Source organism: Malaclemys terrapin, chromosome 3, assembly GCF_027887155.1.
Source record: "Malaclemys terrapin pileata isolate rMalTer1 chromosome 3, rMalTer1.hap1, whole genome shotgun sequence".
Taxonomy (NCBI): domain Eukaryota; kingdom Metazoa; phylum Chordata; order Testudines; family Emydidae; genus Malaclemys; species Malaclemys terrapin.
This window is the reverse complement of record NC_071507.1, coordinates 162,258,246-162,282,498: the sequence shown is the minus strand read 5'-3', so window position 1 is coordinate 162,282,498 and position 24,253 is coordinate 162,258,246. Positions and strand designations below refer to the sequence as shown.

The 24,253-nt window shown below is 44.4% G+C and overlaps 1 protein-coding gene across 2 annotated transcripts in view; it reads right to left on the bottom strand.

Moving 5' to 3' along the window:
- Positions 1 to 24,253, bottom strand: part of HMGCLL1 (3-hydroxymethyl-3-methylglutaryl-CoA lyase like 1) — a 105,623-nt gene that overhangs the window by 4,904 nt on the left and 76,466 nt on the right. For both annotated transcript variants that reach the window (XM_054022601.1, XM_054022600.1), the window contains exon 8: positions 3,532 to 3,657. In XM_054022601.1, coding sequence (XP_053878576.1) covers positions 3,532 to 3,657 — 126 coding nt within the window. The remainder of the gene's footprint in view (positions 1 to 3,531; positions 3,658 to 24,253) is intronic.

Below are 24,253 nucleotides of genomic sequence, written 5' to 3'. Positions count from 1 at the left end.
TTACTATTCAGTTAGGGTAGAATAAAATCACTGACCTAGAAGTAAAATGTTTCCTGCCTCATTACCAGTCCCTTAAACCATGCACATCCCGTTTTAGCCTATTTACTTGCATGCTTTGCATTAACCTTTGCCTTAAATAGTCAATTCGATGAGTGAAAATTTTCAACAAAAATGGAAATTTTCTCATAGAAATTTCCATTTAATCAAAAAGCCATTTTTTAACTGGAATAAAGTTTCAATCAGCCTTGCACCATCTGTCTTTGTTATATGTGATAGAAATAAGAAACATGTCATCATAGATAGACTTGGTAGGCAGGTTTCTGTGGAGACCAACAACATACCAAATTCACAACATTGTAATGAATATTTAATAGTACAGTAGGTGTTGACAAGAAACACATGCTTAGATGTGTTAAATAAAACAACATGCACATTTTGCATGGGGTGTCTAAGCTAGTGCCTGTGCTGTTCAAATGGTCTCTTTTCTGTTTTACATTTATATTGTAAGACATTCATGAACAATAATACTTCATAAGAGATGGTTTACACACAGAGGGCAAAACTCTGACCTTACTCTCATGAGTCACATAAAGGAGTGTGAGTGTGTGAGGGTCAGAGGGGAGAGAAAGGGCAGGGATAGATGCATGTCAGATCTCTGAGCTAGGACAATATAGCTCAGGGCAGATACAGAAGAATTCATATATGTATGCTTGCTGACCATGCCATGTGTGCAGGAGGATTGTGGGACCGGCCATATGCCTAAACTAGATGACTGTATACCTTGAGAGGGCTGAAGTACCAGCCAGTCTGCTGCTTTTCCATGATCTTTCGGTGTGACTTTGGGCAGTGACATAGAGCCTGATCCTTCAAGAAGCGAAACATCTCCGCCCAGATGCCAAACTCCTACAACTCCCATTGACTCCAGTAAATCAGTTCTTATTCAGCACTTGTTAGGACCAGGACTATAATCTCTCTGAGTTTCAGCTTCATCATCTATAAAATGGCAATAATGGTACTTATCTCTTCTCAGAAGTTTTTTAAGGCTTACTGGTTGTTAAGCATGGGGAAGGCATCATAAGAGCAGGTACTATTATTATAATTATATCTGAACCATATAAAAACTGTTTCTTTGCATAAGGTGTGTGTCTCACTGGAAACCTTTGTGACCATTAATCACGTGTGACATTGAACTGCCCATTTATCATTGTACTACCAAGTAATGTGTTTGCGGACAAACTCTTACAGATTCACTTCATATTATCATGTTGTTTAATCGTTCTGGAGAACACTATAAAACGAGCATTAATTATTATTCTGATGCACATGGCCAATGAGAGAGCACTAATGAAGCCTCAAATAGCCATTCATCCATTGGCTCACATTTTAGTCAACAAAATGAGAGCATGAGGACACAGCTGAAATGAAAACAGAGCATTTCTTTGCACAGAGAAACATTTGGTTATACATAATGGCAATATGTGCTGTCATAAAAATAGTGAAATATTAGCAGACTATTAGGGTGATGAGCCCACACCACAGAATAGGTACTGTGAAACAAATGCAACTATGTACTCGGTGGGGACTAGAATCTTTACACATTAAGATGAGAGCCTATCCGAGCAATGGTTTTTCAACCTGGGCCTATAACCGTCCTCTCTTTCTTTACGGCTAAGGTGGAAGGGCAATGGACTTTTTTCTGTTGCAGCAGGGGTTGCAATATGGAAAAGGCTTAGAGGGATGTTTGAGAAACTTGGAAATTTTGCTTCACAGGATTCCATGTAAATATTTCAGGCCAAATACAAAGACGGTGCCAGTTAAACTCCCTTAAGATGACTCAGACTTACTTACTGATACATTTGCTCAAAAGGTTTGTGACCAATTTCATACGGTCATGGGCTTTGCTGAATATTTTTGCTTGAATAATTCCCCTGGCAGAGCTATAATAAAATATTATATGGGCAAAATCTGAAGTCAATGGGCATTTTGCCCAGGAAGTGTAGAAATGAAGCCAAGGACTTTGATGTTTTAGAACATTAGTCAAGACACATCTGTAGTGCAAAACTGCCCCAAAGACTAACCACCACGCCCTCTTTTAAACCAGGGTATTCTTAGTGTGAGCATCTCCACAGATTACAAATGGAAAGCAGGTTGTAAGATCCCAAACCATTTAGGGCTTTATAGATAAAAATCAGCATCTTCAACTTCTTCTGGAAACCAACTGAGAGGCACTGCAGTTCATTAAGGACATGTGTAATGTGCTTTTTGTATGCACAGGGCCAGCTCCAGGCACGAGCATTCCAAGCAGGTGCTTGGGGCGGCAATCTGCAAGGGGGCAGCAGTCCATGTGTTTTTGCCATCCCAAGCAGCGCGCTGAATTGCCACCATGGACGGCGGGGACTGTCCGTGTGCCGTTAGGGTGGCATGTGCATTTCCGCGGCGGCGGCAATTCGGCAGCAGCTTCTATGTTCAGCTGCCCGCGGCGGCAATTCGGCGGCTTCTGTCTTCTGGCTGAACATAGAAGCTGCTGCCGAATTGCCGTCGTGGAAACGCATGTGCCACCCTAACGGCACACAGACTGCCCCCGCTGTCCGCGGCAGCAATTCGGCGCACTGCTTGGGGCAGCAAAAACAGTAGAGCCAGCCCTGTGTGTGCACCACTACTTAATAAACAGAAAGCTGCATTCTTCCCTGACTTCAATTTCTGAATGGTCCCAAGACATGGCCCTATGCAAGGGCCCCCATGTAGTTTAATCTGGAGGTGACAAAGGCATGGATAGGCATATAAAGCCGGGGTCTCAAAGAAAACTTTGTAACTCTTTTTCCTGCATATAGACAGAAATAAAAGAGACAGCCTTGAACCACAGACGGAGGCAGTTAGGACAGTTTGTGTACCATACTAGATCTGAAACCACAGTGACTGTGTTTTTTATGCTACCATTTACATCTGTGTTCCAAAGTCAAATTGTGTGTCCTATTGCTCCAGTTAGTAGAAACTCAGTGTCACACACAACATACTGGGTCTTCAGCTGGGGAGTAAGTTAATCTCACCATCACATAACTCACCTTTGTGAACAATAATGTGATAGTTTTACAGTGGCTTGAAGGGATATTGAATTAGTCCGGGTGGTAAATGTTTGACAGGTCAGTCCCAAATATTGTGTAAAACACAATTGTATTTTTCACATCTGAAGCCAGATGAAGGAAACTACTCCCTAGTCCCATAATCACGATGGGCCTGATCCATAGCTCAGTAAAGTCAGTAGAAAGACTCCAATTGCTATCAGTCAACGTTGGATCAGCCTCCTGAGCGGTTAAGCCTGCCTGTTCAGCAGTTTCTCTCTCACCGGTCTATTGCACGTCATATTCAAGGGCTTTTCAGCTACAAATCTCAGTGTATTGTAATCAAATATAATCTTCGGAAATGATACAACAAATAGCTCCCTGACAGCAACACTATTATGGTATTCAAACATACTGTGACTGACAGTATTTAGAAATGTAGCTATGCTAACATAAATGTGCAAGAGTTTACCGTATTTATCCCTAACCCATTAAGCATGTATAGCACATCCTCCGTGGCTACGTTTCCAGTAGCACCTTTCGCATATGGACAGCCACCTAATCCAGCAACAGCAGAGTCCACAACACCAACTCCCATCTGGAAAACAATAACATACAAATGCAACATTATCACATAGTGCTATTCATAAATTACAATGTTAACCAGCACACAGTAGTTACAATTGGTAATACAAGATAAGGATACATTTTCAACCAATGGACTTTATTCTTTATTTGACATTCCATATACTGGGCCTTATGGGATAGTATTCAGGAGGTCCTGACTAGAGAACAGCCTACTGCATGATTCTGGCAGATATGAAAGTTATTTTTATGGGGGAGGGGGATGTTCAATTTCACTTTTTTTTTACTTTTTTATATCTTCAAAAACAACACAGTAACCTGCATCTGAGCTGTGGTGGTTTTGTGAATGTCAGTGGGCCTAAATGTTGGACTTAGGTGCCTATAGGTGGCTTAAGGTTTCCTGAGGCCCTGGGTCAGAGCAAGTGGGGGGGGCCCTCCCTACCCCTTCAGCCTATGGTCCCGCCCTCATTCTGTCTCTTCCATCTGTGGCTCTGCTTACAGCCCCACCCCTTTCTGCCCCTTCCTGGGGCCATGCCCCTGTTCCACACATGGTCTCCTCCCTTCCGCCCCCCCCCCCACTGTGGCCCCAAGACCAGAGAAGCTCTGTCCCCCCGCCATGGCCCCGAGCCGTAGCAGGTGGTGAGAGCTCCCCGACTCTGAGGCCGCAGCAGGTAACGAGACTCCTCCAGTCCCACGGCTGCAGCGGCGGATCTGGGTGCTGGGACTTCCCCTGCTGCCCTGTAGCTTCTGCCGGGGACAGGGCACTGGGGACTTCCCCCACTCTGCCCACCCAGCGCTTCTGCTGGGGAGAGGTGTCGGGGCACGAGGGCTTCCTCCATCCCACCCTGCCCTTCCTGCCCATCCAGCAGCCAGGCTCTGGGCTTCCACCACCTGGCAGCAGATTTTTTTTCTGGGTCTGCCCCAGTTGGCCGGGGCCCCTGGGCATGGGGCCTCATTGACCCAGTGGCTAATCCACCACTGCTGTAGAGGCAGTTAGGTGACTAAGTCCTTAGTGAATTTAGCCCTCCCCATGCCAATTATAAAGATAGTATATGGAAATTTTAAACAGCAGTTAGAAAAGTCAAGATCTGAACTCCTACATTTTTCTTTCTTACTCACAGAGGTGTCCCTAGCCTACAGGAGAAATGTCAAATGCTCTTCCACAAGTTCACCATAGGACTTGAAGCAGCCATTGAGCATATGGATGTCACATCTGCCATGCTTCCATGCTTCATTTAGTGTCATTGGTAGGGTTACCATATTTTGAGTGTCCAAAAGGAGGACACTCCACAGGGCCCCAGCCCTGCCCCTGCCCCAACTCCACCCCTTCCCCAAAGTCCCCGCCCCAACTCCGCCCCCTCCCCTGCTTCCCGCGAACATTTGATTCGCGGGAAGCCTGAAGCAGGTAATGGGGGGGTGGGGAGAGGAGGCGCAGCCCAGTTTGGCCCCCCCGGCGTCTCCAGCCTGGGTCGGCTCGGGCCCTGGGGTGCTGGCCCCGGGCCAGCCCCTGGCCGAGCACCCCCGGTTCCCGGCCCGGCCCCCGGCTCAGCACCCCCGACCCGGCCCCAGCCCCGGCCCGGCCCCCGGGCCTGGCCCCCGGCTCGGCACCACCGGCCCGGCTCCCGGCCCCCGGCTTGGCACTGCTGGCCCGGCTCCCAGCCCCAGGCTCGGCACCGCCGGCCCAGCCCCGGCCCCGCATGTCCCGATTTTCCCGGACATGTCTGGCTTTTGGGGATTTCCCCCCGGACGGGGATTTGGAGCCCAAAGAGCCGGACATGTCCGGGAGAATCCGGACGTATGGTAACCCTAGTCATTGGGATTCACGCCTGTGAACCCCACTCCTGGAGTTAGGCCCCAAGGCCTTTTTCACAAAAAGCCAAGGGAGAGACACACCCTCTTTCCCCCTCCCCCCAAATAACAACAACCACTTTTAGTCCAGAGTTAGAGCACTTTCCTGGCACATGGGAAGCCTGATTCAATTCTCCCTCTCCCCATCTGAGTTAAACCTCCATGTCCCACCTTTCAGGTGCATGCCCTAGTCACTGGGCTATTCTTGCCTAGATGCTCTCAGTTTCGCCTGCTGAAATTGTTCCAATATTTATAAATAATTAAAGTCGTTAGGAATGGAGTTGAACTGGGATACTCCAACCTTACATAAGTTCTCTAGCCACTGAACTACAGAGACAAGGTGGGTGGGTTAATCTCTCTTATTGGAACAATTTATTTAGGTGAAAGAGACAAGCTTTCAAACTACACAGAGCTCTTCTTCAAATCTGAACTGCAAAGTCCTTCTCACTATTTTCTGTGGCCCAATGTCTGTTTAATGATTTATACAAAGTGACGCAGCATCAACAGATAAGATAGAGGGAGAACACCCCCATAACCCAGCGTTTGGTGCACTTCACTGGACAGTGAGAGATGTGCATTCAACTCCTTGCTCCAAATCAAACATAGAGGGGAAATTGAACCTGGGCTTCCTACAGTCTTGATGTGTGCTTTAATTACTGGGCTAATGGTTATTTAGGGGTGTGGGGGAGGGGACACACATCACCACCTCCTTCAGTGGACATGCTCTGTGGCAACCTCTGACAAGACCTCATGGATTGGGCTTCATGGGTGAGCTAGTAAGGGAATTGTAACCTAGTCTACACTTAAAATGTTTGGCAGCATAACTTAGTCAGTAAGAGGTATGATGTTTTTCCAACATAGTTATGCCAGCAAACTCCCTAGTGTGGATGCAGTTATACTAGTGTAAGGCACTTTATAAATGTATAGCTTATTTTGCCTCACAAACTGGAATAAGCTATAGCAGTGTAATCATTTTTATGCTTTATACTATGCAAGCATAGTTAAAGGAGCACATCTTTCATGTGTAGATGCAAATTTAAACATTTGGAGAGAGCAATTATGTCAGTTTAGACCAGGGGTCTCAAACTCAGATGACCTCGAGGGCCACATGAGGACTAGTGCATTGGCCCAAGGGCCACATCACTGACACCCCCCCCTTGTTGCCCCCGGCCCCGCCTCCACTCCACCCCTTCCATGAGGCCTCGCCCCTGCCCCACCTCACCTCTTCTCGCCTCTTCCCTGCCCCCATTCCAACCCCTTCCCTGAAGTCCTCACCCCAGAGGGTGCAGGAGGGGGCTCAGGGTAGGGAGTTGAGGTGCAGAAAGTGTGCAGGGTACGGCAGGGAATTGGGGTGTGGGGTGCAGGAGGGGTGAGGGGTGCAGCGGGGCTCAGGGCAGGGAGTGCAGGAGGTGTGCAGGGTGCGGCAGGGGGCTCAGGGCAGGGAGTTGGGGTGCAGGAGGGATGAGGGGTGCAGCAGGGGGTTGGGGTGCAGTGTGTGGCAGGGAGCTCCAGGCAGGGGGTTGGGGTGCAGGAGGGTTGAGGGGTGCAGGGTATGTCGGGGGGGTCAGGGTAGGGAGTTGAGGTGTGGGAGGGATGAGGGGTGCAGCAGGGGGTTGGGGTGCAGTGTGTAGCAGGGGGCTCCAGGCAGGGGGTTGGGGTGCAGGAGGGGTGAGGGGTGCAGGGTGTGGCGGGGGGTCAGGGGAGGGAATTGGGTGCAGGAGGGGTGTGGGATGTGGCAGGGGGCTCTGGGCAGGGGGTTGTGGTGCAGAAGGGGTGCGGGGTACGGGCTCTAGCCCGGCGCCACTTATCTAGAGTGGGGTGGTAGCGCCGTGCCCCTCGGCCAGGGCAGGCTCCCTGTCTGCCTGCCCTGTCCCCACTCTGCTCCAGGAAGCAGCCGGAGTCCCGGGGGGGGGGGGGGGAAATGGCTCCATGTGCTGCTCTTGCTGCTCCTCCAGGTACCTCCCCCAAAGCTCCCATTGGCCGCGGTTCCCAGTTCCCGGCCAATGGGAACTGCAAGAGCATGGAGCCCTCTACGTGCCTTCCACCCCCCTGCTCAGACTGCAGGGACATACAGTAGTTCAGCTGCTTCAGGGAGCAGCACGGGGCTTGCGGCAACACGGGATAGGTAGGGGGCGGGGAGCACAGGGAGCTTGGCGGTCTGCACGAAAAAACCCCATGGGCCGCATGTTTGAGATCCCTGGCTTAGACTAACTGCTGAATTTGACGCAAGTCTTTAAATCAGTGCACTAAATTTATAGTGAGGATGTGGTTCCTGGTCTTCAATGTATTATGTATAAAGATCCTTTATAAATAGGCTTGGCAGAATTAGATTTTTATTTTTTTTAAATAATTTTGATGGATAATCTTTTTAGGCTTTTTTGTTTTTATCAATTTAAATTTTCACAGTTGTGGGAAGTTATGGGGAGGTCAGACAATAATTATTTAATGACAGTAGACATAAAATTTAAAAAGTTAATGCTTTATACTTGTTAAAACAGAAACTGTTAGCATCACATGTCAAAATATACCAAGTAACTATCCTTAAATCAAACTCTAATAAGTTCTCAAGCACCATTATTCTTATTTTGCCTATCTGTACATTTGTGTTATGATGGATGCAAATATTTTTTCATCGGTTTGTGTATGGTGAAATTGAAGTTTACTAACATTTACAAATAAAAATGTAATCCTTCAAAACCTATTTATAAACATCTCTAACAAGATGTCTGTAAAATTAACAACAGTAGAATCAGCAGCTGCATCCATCCATCTGCTCTTGCATATGTTTTTTCTTTTTAAAGGCAAGTACATCAGATGAATTTTCTGGCTTCCACACAGAATCACTGCAGCTCATGACTTGAGGGCTTTCTACACAGTAATTAAATACCCTGTGTCAGCTGGCCCATGTCAGCTGACTCGGGCTGCAGGGCTAGATGATCCAGCAGCTCTGGGACCATATGATGGGTCCAAGCCCTAATGTCTACACTGCAATTTTACAGCCCCAGAGCCCAAGCCCTGCGAGCCTGAGTCAGCTGACAGGGGCCAGCCACAGGCGTTTAATTGCTGTGTAGACATACCCTGAGTGGCCCATTCACAAGCTCCTGAGACAAAACATAGATATAATTTTCACTCTGATAGTGTTAAAAACCAAAGGCTATTTTTGGGGTTAGCATAGCTGCAAACACTGTCCACGTACAGAGAGGCTAAAATTATACTCAATCAGTAACTTCTTAGTAAACTTCAGCCACTGCAAAACTGTTTTGCTTTTGATGCTCTTGTAAGGCATATTGGGTTCCAAAAGAAGGGCTAAAAGTGGATGTCAAGTGTTTAAAACAAGGCCTTTTTCTTCATTGCATGAAAAATATTTACCCTGTTCATAGAAGAGATCATGAGTTAAGGAACTCAGCAATCTGAACATGCAGTTTTTGAAACATATTCACTGCCAACAGCAGACCTTTAAAAGGTGCACATGCTATGTATGGGTCACTTGCTGACAGGCATTAAATTGTGCTAGGGAATCATGAGAGTTTGAATTGTGTCTATTTCGTGGCAAATATTTGTAACAAGCACTCACTGAGCTGTGTATAGCCAAACATGCATGTGTGTAACCAAGAGTTTGTCCTGTAGTGAAAATGTACATGATCCAGTCTTTTTGATGATTGTTTGATGCTTGAACAAGTTTGAAGGTTTCTGAATGATTGACTGTAGTGTCCCAACACCTTACAAATATTAATATGTTGCTGTAAGGTAGAGATGTATTGTTATCTCACATTTCAAGATGGTGAATGCAGTATCCTCAATTCCGAGTGTTGAAAAATCATTAGTTTGGCCTTTACTAAATAAAGATTTAAAACCATGAGATTTTGAAAATATTTTCAAGCTTATCACTGCAACCACAGCAGCTACTAAAATTTTAAATGAAAGCTGAGATTCATAATTACGTGGGTCCAGAAATAGGCCTTTAAGAAAAATATCAAATATTAAAAAACTATCAATAATATAATGATGCGTGTTGGCAACACTGTTTGAGGCGCAGTGTGAGATGCCAAAAAATTGCACATGAACTCTGTGGCAGAGCCAGTAATTGAACTCTCACATGCTAGTCCAGTGCTCTATCCATTTGCCACTTGGGAAATGCATAGCCCATCAGGTACGGCAAGTGTTTGGCCTGTACAAAAATAAAAGGAAACACAGGTCCACTGCCAGCATTTTCACCAAATTAGAATTTAACACGTGAACACCAAGATGGGTTTTGCCCTTGGTGGAGTTCCAACATAATGTGGGGCTCCTCTGGCTTTGGGGGACAAGAGCATATCTTGCGGAAGGCAGAACTGGGAGCAGCTGCTATTATATGGCATGTTTCCATCTATCAGTGGAGTACTTCCAAGCATAAGCCTTTCCAGTAATTAATCTTCCTATAACCAGTTATAGCTCCCTTCCATTGTTTCAGAGTAGTCATTGAGGAGAGCCAGTTTGTAGGGCCCCCAAACAAGCTAGGGTGTCAGAATGGCCCAGGTTACAGCACAAAGGGAATCACTCTGCATGCTGACATTATAGATTTAGAAGGATCTTGATTATTCATCTGACCCCTGGGCTACCCAAGGTTTCTAGAATGCCCCCTCTGTGAGCTTCTTCCCTAAGAAGAGACCTTGCCATGACTGAGCCTTATGGAATTGTCTAGCTAATTTTGTTTCCCTGCCATGTATTTTGTTTCAACAGAAGAGTAATTAGACAACAGATAGTATTTTAGCATTTCAGCACTTTAAACATTTTTTTTTTAAAGTGCAAAGCAATAAAATAGGACTCTTTGCATCTCTTTTCATGGCAAAAGTTGTCATTTGCTGGTTTTTCCTTCTGCTGGGATACTAATGCTTACATTTGACCAAGAAAATAAGTTTTGAAATGCAAAATCCAATATGCCACTGGCCACATGGTGTCACTGTTACATTAAAATCTACAAAGCTCCTGTTTCAGTCACTTATGAGAAATTAATACATTCAGAAACAAATTGTTTTTGCTCCCGAAGGAAACTTAATATTCAACCAAGCCACGGGAAACAGTACTGCAAAACATTGGTCAATATGGCACTTTCTTTTTAACTTCTTGCACACATCTTTTCACATAGCCTCTGACCCATTATTATAGGCGAATCTGGCAGTGACACTTATAGTTAAGGTTGCCTCGTGCTTTAAATCATAAGACCTTATTTTCAGTTGCTTTTTACTTTTCAAACTTTAAACACCTGATCCAACATTTTTCACACTAGGTCTCTGCCTCAGGCTGAAGTCTTTTGGATAGGTTCAGTAAAAATAGGTTCAATCATATCTGAGAATGAGTTGCTGAAAAAATATGAGGTTTTGCTAATATAAAATATTTCTTAAAGGAATGATTTGAGAAGGAACTTGAAACTTGGGGAACCCCTGAGATCAGAGAGATGCCTTTTATTTTCTCAATGAAAATCCACAGAGCTTGGGCCAAGTTATAAGCCTTTGAAAATTACCATTTGATGATTACAGGTTACTTACATACAGTCTGGCAGCTCTCTGTAGATGCTATCTGCACTGAGCACATCCAGCCCAGGACAGTAAGGACTTGGCAAGTATTTCCTGGCAATTGCTGTAGAGCAAATGATTGTGAGACCCACTGGTAAAGTGTGTGTCTCATCCCCCTTAAATGGCTGGTCCACCTGGAGGAGAAGTGCCTACTCAGGGACGGCTCCAGGCACCAGCGCAGCAAGCGCGTGCCTGGGGCGGCAAGCCGCGGGGGGTGGCGTGCCGGTCGCCATGAGGGAGGTCTGCCGGTCCCACGGCTTCGGCGGCAATTCGGCAGTGGGTACACCAAAGGCACGAGACCAGCAGATCACCTGCAGAAATGCCGCCGAATCCATGTGACCAGCGGACAGCCGCCAAAAGCCGCCTGACTGCCGTGCTTGGGGTGGCAAAAAACATAGAGACGCCCTGTGCCTACTATTACTCCATAGCGCCAGTGGTAGAGGTCTGTGCTGTGGATATAAAGGTTCCAACTCTGCTGATATCCCATGGGTAGGGATGGGGATCAGTATGATTCTATATGATGGAGTTTGGGGAGGTTTCAGTTTGCTTTTTTTTTAATCTTGAAAATGACATACAAAAAGCCACACTACAGGAGCATTAAACTGGCAAAGTCAAGCACTCAGAAATGAGGAAATGCCAATATTAAGGTTGCAAGTGCAGATGTAATGTGTCCCCCTTTGTGAGTGTGCACTGTGATACAGTCTTTAATTACAATGTGGCAGACTCTTTTGTCCAGAAGACCCTGTCTTATTCACCTGCTACCTTCCTATTGTGGAGGAGAGAACAGTTATGGCTGCTCCTCTGCCAGGCAATCAGAAAACTAGGAAGCCTACAGGAGGAGCAGGAGATACCATGGCTTAGGCACAGCTAGTAGAGTGTAAAAGATATACACCCCAAGATGTTTCCCTTCCCTAAAGAGCAACTAAGGACAACCATGGGGCCCATTCCTCCCCCTCACCCCCAGTCTCATGTCAACCAAAGAAATCAAGCCCTGAAGATAAGTTTGAGGGCTGGGAATTTAAACTCATTTAAATGCTGGTGATGATCAATTTGCTGAGGATAGCCTTGGTAGAGGATAACTTTGCTGAGTCAGCAGCAGGAGGAGGAACAACTGGGGTTGGTGGTGATCAAATTGCTGGTGGAAACAGAATCAGCTGACTGAAGGGTCTTGCAGATGGACTGAGTAGAAGGGCATGGGTGTCAGTCCGATATAACAGAACAAGGGTGTTGGTCATGCAGGATGGATTAAGGGATGTTTGCAGAGAATGGACTGAGTGGGGACTAGGGCCACAGGGATGAGTTGAGTGGGAAGTAGATTGAAGAGGATGGACTGAGTTGTGAGGCTAGGAAGTTTACAGTGAACTGCAGTGGATGTGGCAGGCTCGAAGATGGGAGATGGTGAGGGGTGAGAACTGGAATGAGCGGGTGAGAATTGGAATGAGTGGTGGGGCAGACTATGACCTGTTAAAGAAGGTGGGATGTGGGGCGAACTGGAGGCCTGATTATTGGTAAATTTCAGTTTGGGGGCAAATATTTGATTAGGAGCCTATGGGGGGATGTAGGTAGAGAAGAAACTGTATGGGAACCTTGGGGAGCAGCTACAGAGAAGTGATTAATTAGGGGCCAAGAGCTAGAGCCAGAGGATGTATTGGGGAGTGTTGGTGGGCAGAGGGTGGACTGACTGGGATTGTTGGCAGAGGAGAGGTAGGGGCAGCTAATTTATTCTATGACAAAAATACAGAGATTTTTTCTGGAGATCGGGGTGACAGCAGGGAATTAATAAGGGTCAGTGAATTGATTGGGCTGTGGCAGAGAAGAGGAGAGAATGGATGGAGAGTTCAAATTGTGGATTATGGACAGAGACATAACTGGAGAGGCTTTGATAGGGAGTAAGTGATCAATATCTCGCTATAAGAATGGTATACCAGCTGCCTACAGATTATATTCACACACACAAACAAAATACTTCTTCACACAATACACAGTCAACCTGTGGAACTCATTGCCAGGAGATGTTGTGAAAGCCAAAAGTATAACTGGGTTAAAAAAGAATTAGGTACGTTCATGGAAGATAGGTGCATCAATGGCTATTAGCCAAGATGGTCAGGGATGCAACCCCATGCTCTGGGTGTCCCTAGCCTCCGATTGCCAGAAGCTGGGAGTGAATGACAAGGGGTGGATTACTCAATAATTGCCCTGTTCTGTTCATTCCCTCTGAAGCATCTGGCATAGACCACTGTTGGAAAACAAGATACGGGTGATATAGGTGGTCCATTGGTCTGACCCAGTATGGCCATTTTTATGTTCTTATATTACGTGGTGCCAAAAGATCACATACATTTCATTCCTCACGATCACACCATAACCCCGAACTTTAATGCTAAACTCATCATCATACATATGCATTTGGCATCCATGCATCACTGAACTATGTGATGTGTTAGTTTCCCAGGAGGAGGTTTGAGGCCAAAGCTAAGGTTTTATGTTGTAGTGTGACTGTGAGGAATGTGGTGTCGGGGAGTTAAGGTGTATTAAAGAAAGGATGTCTTAACTGGACATTTCCTTGCTTTTAAGGGTTTATGTGGATGGATGTTTCCTTAAGCATTCCTAATGATGGGAATTTCCTTGTTTTTTAAATGGTATATACTGGTTAAATATGACATATAGACAATTCCTTGACAATACTGTTATTTACACTTGCACATAGGATATTAATTTCAAGATGCAAACAATGCCAAATTAATATTTTTAGTTTATAATTGTATATTAAAGAGAAGAAACTTTTTCCTATGAATTGCTTTAGCGAGGTGAAAAAAAATCTATTTAGTAGAATAGATTCTGAAAGTTTAAATACATTGCAAGCATTGTGTAAAAACGGACTGAAAAGCACAGCAGTACTCTTTCATTCCATATTACTATTATTACAATATTGTACCATCATAATATCCAAAAGAATGAGGTGAGACTACACTGCAGCCAGAGACCTCACATAGCAGCACCTGCCACCCTTAGAGATTGTGCCAGCACCACCACACACACCACAAAAACACTTCCTGATTTTCACTCCCTCCCCCCTCCCCGTGCACCAAGTTTCTCTCAAACTTCGCCACCTGCCATATAGCCAGTGGGGAGAGGAAGACTCCCCCCTCCCCCCGCCCCAGACACATTTGGCTCTGACTGTGGTGTGCTGGCCTCCCACAGTAGAACCAGTAGTTCCATATGGCTAGGCATGGCCCTGAGAACCCACAAAACACAGGTACGCCTTGGGTGGCCTGCAAATCCTCTGGGTGTGGCCTGAGGGCCAGGGATTGCTCAGCAGGTGTCCATTTGTTGAGGGAACTGGAAGTAGGACTTCAGGAACAATACTGGATTCCTCAGTAGCCTGATGACTCAAATTGGCTCCAGTCCCTCTTCTTCCATGTTATTTCCCCGTTGTAGATCTCATGCCAAGTCCCCTGTTGGATTGATATGGTGCTAATCAGTCCTCCAGCAACTCAGCTCCACTCAATGCACCACATCCAATAGTTTCTCTAGCATGGTGCAACGACCTTCCCAGGCAGTCATGAGATTTGGAAGTCGTCCCCTCTTTCTCTTGGGTGAACAGTCACCTGGAGCAAACTGTGTCTCCCCAAGACCTGTACATTGTACTGCCATTTCTGCCACTTCCACTTCTCCTGGATGTGTTAATGGATCAGCTCCATTCAGTCCTGCAGCTGGTGAAGGTACCCAAGTTCTGTCTTATCCTCCCCAGGTGGTGTCCCTAGCAGTTGGTCTGTTGAGGTTCTTAAGCTCCCTCCCTGACATGAAAGGAGCAGAGGTACACCAGTGGTCTGATGTCACAAAAGCAGGTGACTAGCTCAGTCCTGCTGCTGGTTTTCTAACATGAGTGTAACATCACAGGTAACCGAAGGAATGAGGCAAGACCACATTGTCTAAAAAGCCAGCTAACTTTAACACAGTCAGAACTCTCCCCTAGAGCTGGTGACAGGTGGCACAACCCACCAAAAGAACATTTTGTTTTGATTCTCCGATCCCCTAGCCTCTCTCTCAAACTACACCCACCTGCAGCTCAGCCAGTGGGGGATGTGAAGCCCATTACCGTATATTTTAAAAATGCTAATTACTGTTTCCATTGATATTCATTTTCTTTTCTAATTTTAGTTGCAAATGTGAATTAAAGAGGATATTACATTAATTTCATCATTTTTAAGATAGTGCATATTATAAAAATAAGTAAAGATGTAACATTCAGTGGTCACGTCTAACATCTTTGGTTTTAATGACTTTCTCAGCATCATACATGAAGTCTGTGGCAGAAGTAAGGATAGAATTCACTTCACTGTTTGTGATGCCCAAGTTGAGACACCATAAAGGTTTCCAGAAAGCGGATGCTCAGCATTTTCTGAAAATCAGGCCCCTTTAAAGGTGTCTCAAATTGGGTTCCCAAAAGCTGAAGCGTACAAAATTATGGGTTAATTTTCAAAATCTCATACTTGCTCCTTCATAGTGAAACACAGGCAGCTTCCTGTAAATAGCTGTCATGGTTAGAGACAGCAATGTTGATGATCTTTCTTTCCCAGAGAAGTCACAGGGCTGCTTGAAGGTGGGGAGCTATATCCCTTTCCTTGTGGACAGCTGCCTGAGAAACCAGCAGCCAGTTGTAATGTGAGAAGGTGTCTGATGATCAGGCCTGCTGCAGCAACAGATTGATAGCTGCTGAGCCACAGCTATCTGCAGAATGGTCACTCTTTGTGCATATTATTGTGCAATCTGATGTTTTAATGTATGCCAACACCCTTTCTCTCTTGCTGAGGAGCCAAGAACACGCTGATGGCGAAACCTCTCATGCTTCCCAGATTGCAACATCCCTTCTTCCCACCTCAGGCTATGCTCAGAGAATTAGATTTTCTTCTGTTCTCTGTTGGGCTACATGACAGTCCTCCCTGAAGCCACCCTTCTCCCTCAGTTGTTGCAGCACAGCTCATCTTACTATTGAAAGACCATTTTAAAAAATGCCACCAATACTTTACAGAAATATTACAGGAAATAAATAATACTGGATTGGTGACCCAACCATAGGGCCCGCTAGATAATGTCTTGGACTGAGGAAGTCATTTAATTTTCTGTCACTATATTGTCTGTGTATCAATGAGGCAACTGTAAATTACATGGTTATTAACTCGGTCACAGTTTTGTAGAGATGACAAGCCATAAGAACTAAACTCAAGCATTTTCTCTGCTCTCTAATTTAAAACAGGTCTGTTTTTATTATAACAGTATCTCCCCTCAGCCCCCAGCTCATCTCTTTTGCTCCTGCACTTCTCATTCCTGCAAATATCTGCTTCTGAAGCAGCTAGATTTAAAGCACCACCAACCTGGATTAGCTCATTCACAGAATCTGTTCGTTCACCAGTGCTACCTTAACACTCATTAATTATCAGAATCTGGGTTGATCCTGCTCTACTTACTCAGCTAAAGTTAACATTCATTAGGATTTTTTCCTGAGTAACAACTGCAGATTGGGCCTGATGAACATGACAATATGAACTGATTGTTTAAATAGTGCCCAAACTGGAAGTTGATGCTGGACAAATATCATTCCTCTTGCTCTTATTAGCAGATCAACACTAATGAAATACCAGGATGCACTAGCGAGCAGAGAAGTATTAAATCACTCTCATTAATAGTCAGATTCTCTTCTGTATAAGAGACAATTTGCTGACCTAGCAAAACTTCAGTTGGTTGCTGTTGGTTTCAGTCAGCAACTAAGTTTTGGAAAAAAGAACAGGACTATTAGTTCCTGGAGCTACTTGTTCTACAACCAAAACCAATAGAGGCTCCATTAAGTATGCCAAAGGAGCCTACTGATATTTCCACTAGGAAACGTATTATAACCATATAACTCACTACTTAGAATTTGGGAACCACTTTAAACTCAATTTAATCCATACATTCGTTATTTTTTGTTTATTTTCCGACTTTTTTCAGATGAATACAAATATACTGCCGGAATCTGCAAGAGTCTGAACTCCAGTTTAATACTTTTCCATTTTGCATGGTATCATCCACTTATTTTTAATTAAAAGATATACTGTATGCTTTGTATTCACCATATACAGTATATGCTCACATTTTTCTTCATAAGTGATTTATTATTCCTTTCCTCATTTATGAAGATAAATGTCATGCCAGAAACCAAACATCATATATTCTATCTGTACCCATATAAAATATATATCCCCATTATTCATCATAATTATATATTTACATGCAAGAATTATTTTCAGTCTTAGCTAAACAAACTATGTAATGAATTACATATGTCAACTAAAAGGCATCTTAGAAGGTTTTTTTGTACAATTGTTATTTTTAGGCCCTTGTTTAATTACATTTTCGTACTCCTTTGATTGTGTGAAACTGTGCATTAGAGTAGTCTGTTCTGTCACTCAGGATGTAAGAAGAAATTAAACTATTGCTCACTGATATTCATTGATAAAACATATTCACTATAAAGAGAAGTAAATTGCCAAAGAATATGCTCAAACAAAAATAACTCTTGGCGTTTATTACATCATGTCGATTATACAGGTGCATATTTATCTTCTGCCATATTTGAGAAACAAGGACTGCATTCTCCAGTCAGATGCTGTTAACTTATTTACAACTAGATCTGGAGACTTAATACTTATCAGTACAAAGTATAAAACCAAATGTCTTTTCTTCAGAAGCACCAAAGATTAACAGATTAGAATGTTTTCCACATGTCCATTTTACTGTCAAGAGAATATTAAAGAAATTTCCCAGATTCCGCAGCTCAGCCAGATGTCAATGGATCCCACAGTGAAGCAAAATTGGCAGAGTAGCCTTCTTGTGACCCCAGCATTGTTTTATCAAGGAGCAGTTTAAAAGTATAAATGGCCATTTCTTGCTGGGATCTGAAATGTTCCCCCCCCCCCCCCCCCCCCTCCCGCAATTACACAAAAGTGCTGACTTTGTTGAACTACTGATACGCAGTAGTATTTCTTACGACTCCTCTCACACTGTGCTGTAATTGCTGTTTGTGTTGGCACAAGAAAAGTACCAGGTCTTGTTTCCACCGTACTTTTCTGGACTCTGGTTTCAGTAACATCAGTGTAGGATATTGTACTGGGCATATGTTTTGTTGTGTAAATATTAACTTCTAATTTACCCTGTCAATCTCCACAGTATGGCCTCTAATTACCAAAGGTCGAGGGACTTCAGATGGACAATTTCTAAAATATTTTCAATAGTTACATTTATTGATTTTTCTCCACTGATACTTGGTGTTCTGAAAATCATGGCAAAAACCCAAACACATTTATGATAGAATACTTCATTTTATAGGGGAACTGTAGACTAGATTTCTATTTTGTTAACCAAAAAACATGGCAATATTGTAACAGACATTATATTATGTTCAAATATTGGAGAACATACAATCAGGTATTTCTGTTTTACATATCCAAGTATGAATATTGGATTCTATTCTGCAATGTACAGTATCTTATGAAATGAAATCAACAGATTATTCTATCAGTACACAAATGCTATCTCTAGTACTCTACATATTTACTAACATAGGCCCTGATCCTGCAGACACTTATGCACGTGCTTAAGTCTATTACAAGTAACATCTACATTTTCTATAACTGAAGGGATTAGAAAAAACATTTTTCTCATATTATTTTTGTTATATTGCACATTGACAGAATTTTGTGATAAATTAGATACACTATTTCTATTTACAGTCAGTTTCTCACATTTGTGTGACTTTTTCACATAAAAACAAGGGAGAGAAAAGCATTTTTTATTAAACAAGGTGGGTGGGGGGGATCAAACCCAGATCTCCCACATCCCAGCTAAGTGCTCTAACTACTGTGTTAGAAGTTACAAGCTGGGCCTCACTACCACCATTTGGTGTGGAGTGAGTGTGAGCTTAAGAACCTCTTTATGTCAACTGGCAAGGGGCACATGCAATATATTGTTTTCAGAATATTTAGCCAAACAATGTGCTGTATGATATCTCATAAAAACTGGTGACATACTGGGTCATTAATATTATTGTATGATATATATATATGGTTAATGTAAAGAATTATGTATGTACACTGGAAATATGTTCATAAAATATGTTCAGACCAAGCAATATGAGTAGAGTGGATAAACAAGTTTGTCATAGACAAAGATTGTTGTTACACCTGTTTGCATGTGTTTCCAATGTAAATTAAACAAGTTGAGGCCAGAGACAATGGAAGTTCATTTACAACTAAGGTTAACAAAGTGATTAAACCAACTGAAAAAGCAAATCAACTAGAATGGGTGGAAGATGGCATGGCATCTACATGCTAGTCAGGAGAGGAACTTTGGAGATATACCTATCTCATAGAACTGGAAGGGACCCTGAAAGGTCATTGAGTCCAGCCCCCTGCCTTCACTAGCAGGACCAAGTACTGATTTTGCCCCAGATCCCTAAGTGGCCCCCTCAAGGATTGAACTCACAACCATGGGTTTAGCAGGCCAATGCTCAAACCACTGAGCTATCCCTCCCCCGGTTTAATTTTCAAAGAATAAATTTCAGAAGTTTACTGGACTATAAAAAGAAAACGAGAGAAGCCCTTAATTATCAATCACTTAGTGAACAAAGGAGACAGCACCCTCTCATTCTGTGAAGATTGGATTCTCTGGCCTAGAGGTCTGGTAACTGGATGTAAGAGTGAAATCATCTTAGGCAAAGCTTGTAACTGCAAAAATTGAGTTTTAGTCACTGGAAAGCATGTTTTGTTGTCTGTTGTTTGTAACCACATCTGTCCCTTTTTCTCTTAGTATCATTCAAATCTCTGTTCTTTATTAATAAACTTATTCTTCATTTTACTATAAACCATCTCAGTGCTGTTATTCTGAAGTATAGAGTGAGTCTTCAGCTAACCTAACAGGCTGGTGTGTGTATTGTATCTCTTGTGGCAGTGAACTTAATTTCAGTGAGTGTCCAGTGAGAGGGACTAGACACAGCAGAGAGACGTCTTTGGGAAACGTGGGAAATGAGGTTCACTGATTGTTACCTGCAATGGAAGGTTAAGACTCGCAGATTCTTGAGTTTGATGGTGTGGTGGACAGACTGGTGTGGCAGGAACCTGACACACAGTTTAAGTCTCAGCAAAGCTCTCCCTTGCTGAGGCAGAGGGGTAACACAGTGGCTTATGGCTCTAGGTGTCCTGAGGGGAATGATGGGGTGAGGCAGGCACCAAACTCATTCTCACATCTTAGGCATCTAAGCAGACTGACTCCAGGAGAAGGATTCCTAGTTATGAATGGCTAGTAGAGATAGGCACCTTCCTGCAGTAGCCTGGATTTAGGCATCTATCTCGATGAAAGGGGCAAGGCTTAGGACACACCCCTCACCTCAGCATCACCCACTGGCTAGATTAAGCAGCTCCTCACCTAGCATGAAGGAGAAATTGCCTGATTTGAATGCTGAGCGGTAAGTGTTGGCTGTGGAGGGGTGGGAGGGAGTAGATTGGAATAAGGAGCTGGGAAAGGGCGCACACAACTGGGAATGGAGGCTGGTGGGGTAACACCAACCAAACATTTCAGAGATGGTTACTAACTCTGATTCTCATTTTCTGGGTGCCCAACTTGATATCCTGGGGTTTGATTGCAGAAGTGGTGCTAAGCATTCTCAGCTGCATCTGAAGTCAATAGGAACTGTGCTTTGAAGATATCAAGTGCTGTTTAATGCTAAGGACTCTGAAAAGCCAGTTCCTAGGTGTCTCAAATTGGGTGTCCATAATTAGTAGATACTTCGGACTTTAATTTCTCTGTGGCTCAATTCTCCATTCCTAAAATGGAAATTATAATACCCCCTCGTCTCAAAGGGGTCTGGTGAAAATAAATTTATATTTGTGTAGCACTGAGCTATTATAATGAAAATCCCATGAGGAAATTAATGATTCTGTCTTCAGAGAAGGGTTTGAATAGTAAATAAGGCATAGGGCCACACACTGAGGAGAAAACAAAATACGGAATTGCTGCTTGTTAAGTGAGCAACATCCATTCTCCGCACTGGATGAGGACGGGGTTCTGTGGAAAAAACAGTATGTGATCATATAATTAAGGCTGTGAGTTTGTCACAGAGGTCACAGAAGTCACAGATTCCATGACTTTTCGTGACCTTTGTGACTTCTGCCGTGGCTGGTGCGCCTGGCCCAGGGGCTGCCTGAGTAGCTCAGGCAGCCCCTGGGCCAGTCGCACTGGCCACTACTGGAGCCGCACCCCCCATCCCCAGCAGGAGTTTGGGTGTGGGAGGGGGCAGGAGGTTGGGGCATGGGGTGAGGGCTCTGGGCAGTGCTTACATCGGGAGGCTCCCTGGAAGCGGCAACATCTCCGTCCCTTGGTTCTTAGGCGGAAGCATGGCTAGCAAGCTTTTCGTGATGCCTCCACCTACAGGCACCGCCTCACCAGCTCTCATTGGCCACAGTTCCCGGCCAATGGGAGCTCTGGAGCCTGCGATCTTGGTGGAGGCAGCGCACAGAGTGCCTGGCCATGCTTCTGCCTAGGAGCTGAAGGAGGGGGATGTCGTTGCTTCCGAAGAGGTGTGGAGCCAGGTAGGGAGCCTGCCAATCCCCCTTCCCCCAGCATCAGCGGGGGTCCTGGGCTGCGTGCCGCTGCCTGCCAACCCCCCCAGCACCCGTGGGGGTCCCGAGCCGCCCTCTCTACACCCACGGGGGTCCCAAGTTGCCACTCCCTGCCCCCAAGATTTAGTCAGGGGTATATAGTACATGTCATGGTGTGAATTTTTGTTTACTGCCTGTGACCTGTCCATGACTTTTACTAAAAATACCTGTGACACAAGCATCATCACTTTGTAGAAAAACAAAAGCGAAAAGGGCGACTGCAACAACTACATGGGTACATGCACTGCTACAGACTAGGGACTGAATGGCTAGGCAGCAGTTCTGCAGAAAAGGACCTAGGGGTTACAATGGATGAGAAGCTGGATATGAGTCAACAGTGTGCCCTTGTTGCCAAGAAGGCTAACGGCATTTTGGGCTGTGTAAGTAGGGGCATTGCCAGGAGATCGAGGGACGTGATCATTCCCCTCTATTCGACATCTGGAGTACTGTGTCCAGCTTTGGGCCCCACACTTCAAGGAGGATGTGGAAAAATTGGAAAGAGTCCAGCGGAGGGCAACAAAAATTATTAGGGGGCTGGAGCACATGACTTATGAGGAGAGGCTGAGGGAACTGGGATTGTTTAGTCTGCAGAAAAGAAGAATGAGGGGGGATTTGATAGCTGCTTTCAACTACCTGAAAGGGGGTTCCAAAGAGGATGGATCTAGACTGTTCTCAGTGGTAGCAGATGACAGAACAAGGAGTATGGTCTCAAGTTGCAGTGGCGGGGGGTTTAGGTTAGATATTAGGAAAAACTTTTTCACTAGGCGGATTCGGAAGCACTGGAATGGGTTACCTAGGGAGGTGGTGGAATCTCCTTCCTTAGAGGTTTTTAAGGTCAAGCTTGACAAAGCCCTGGCTGGGATGATTTAGTTGGGGGATTGGTCCTGCTTTCAGCAGGGGGTTGTACTAGATGACCTCCTGAGGTCCCTTCCAACCCTAATATTCTATGATTCTATGATCTTGCTACTAAGTGTAGCAGGAAAAGCTTTAGCAAATGTCATATTAGTGCGCCTACAGCAACTGGTGAATCATGTCTACCCTGAATCACAGTTCAGATTCAGGGCTGGAAGATCAACTATAGACATGAAATTTTCTCTGCGTCAACTCCGAGTGCACAGAGCAAAACCAACCATTGTAGATTGCCTTTGTGGACCTAACCAAAGCATTCAACACAGTCAGCAAAGCAGATCTATTTGCAATACTAGAAAAGACAGGATGCCCACCGACCTTATTAACTGTTAAACTTTCATTCCACAACATCATGATAGAATCTGTCCAGTTTGATGGGTCTACATTGGACAACTCTGAGATGAAATGAGGAGTGAAGCAAGAATGTGTTCTTGCCCCTATATTCTTTGGAATCTTCTTCTCAGTACTCTTGAACTGTGTGTTTAAGGACATGAAAGCTGGACTGTATCTCCACACAAGATCAGATGGGAAAGTCTTCAACCTGTCTCAACTTAAGTCAAAGACCAAAGTAAAAAAGGTGCAATTCAGGGAACTTCTATTCACTGATGATGCTGCCCTTATAGCTCACAATGAACATCTACAACAAGAACTCATGGACTGCCTTTCAAGTGGTTGTCAGGCATTTGTTCTCACCAACGGCATCAAGAAAATGGTTGATTTGGACAGGGGGTTCCACAAGATCCTTCAATTACCTTAAATGCAAACCAGCTAGAAGTAGTCCAAAAGTTCAGCTATTTAGGTTCTACAGTGACCACCAACCTCTCACTGGATAAAGAACTAAATGTTTATGTTGGAAAGACTGCCACCACCTAACTAAAAGAGCATGTAACAACTCAAAGCTTACCATCAACACCAAAATGCTAGTGTACCAAGCTTATGTTCTCAGCACTCTCATGTATGGTGGGGAAACATGGACAATTTATGCTCATCAGGAGAAAAGGTTAAATAGTTTCCACCTACGTTATTTACGCCGCATACGCCACACCAAATGGCAAGATAAAGTCAACACTGCATAGGTTCTTCAAAGGGAAAATTTATCAGATGTGATAGCTCTGCTCAAGCAAAGACGACTGCACTCGCTGAGCCATCTGAGTAAGTGGAAAATGGACGCATACCCAAGGACATGCTATATGGGGAGCTATCAAAGGGAACAAGAACAACAGTGTTCACTATAAGGACGCATGCAAGCAAGATATGAAGGAATTTGGAATTGACCCTGACCAATAGGAAATCTTGGCAAGTGATTGTAAGAAGTGGCACCATCGTCTGCATCAGGGTATCAAAGTCCATGACAGAAGCTGGCTCCTACAGCTTGAAGAGAAAAGAGCTGTAGGAAGCAAGCAGCCCCCAACCAAGATACATACATTTGCAATAACTGCCAAAGATCATGCAAATCTCACATTGGACTATTCAGTCACATGAGACATTGCAAACCATCTACATCATAGGTTGCAACTCCCACCATCTCTTGCATATGAAAGAATGGCAACAAACCCTTGACTAAAACTAACACTAAATAATTAAAGACTGAATCATAATGCACATGCAC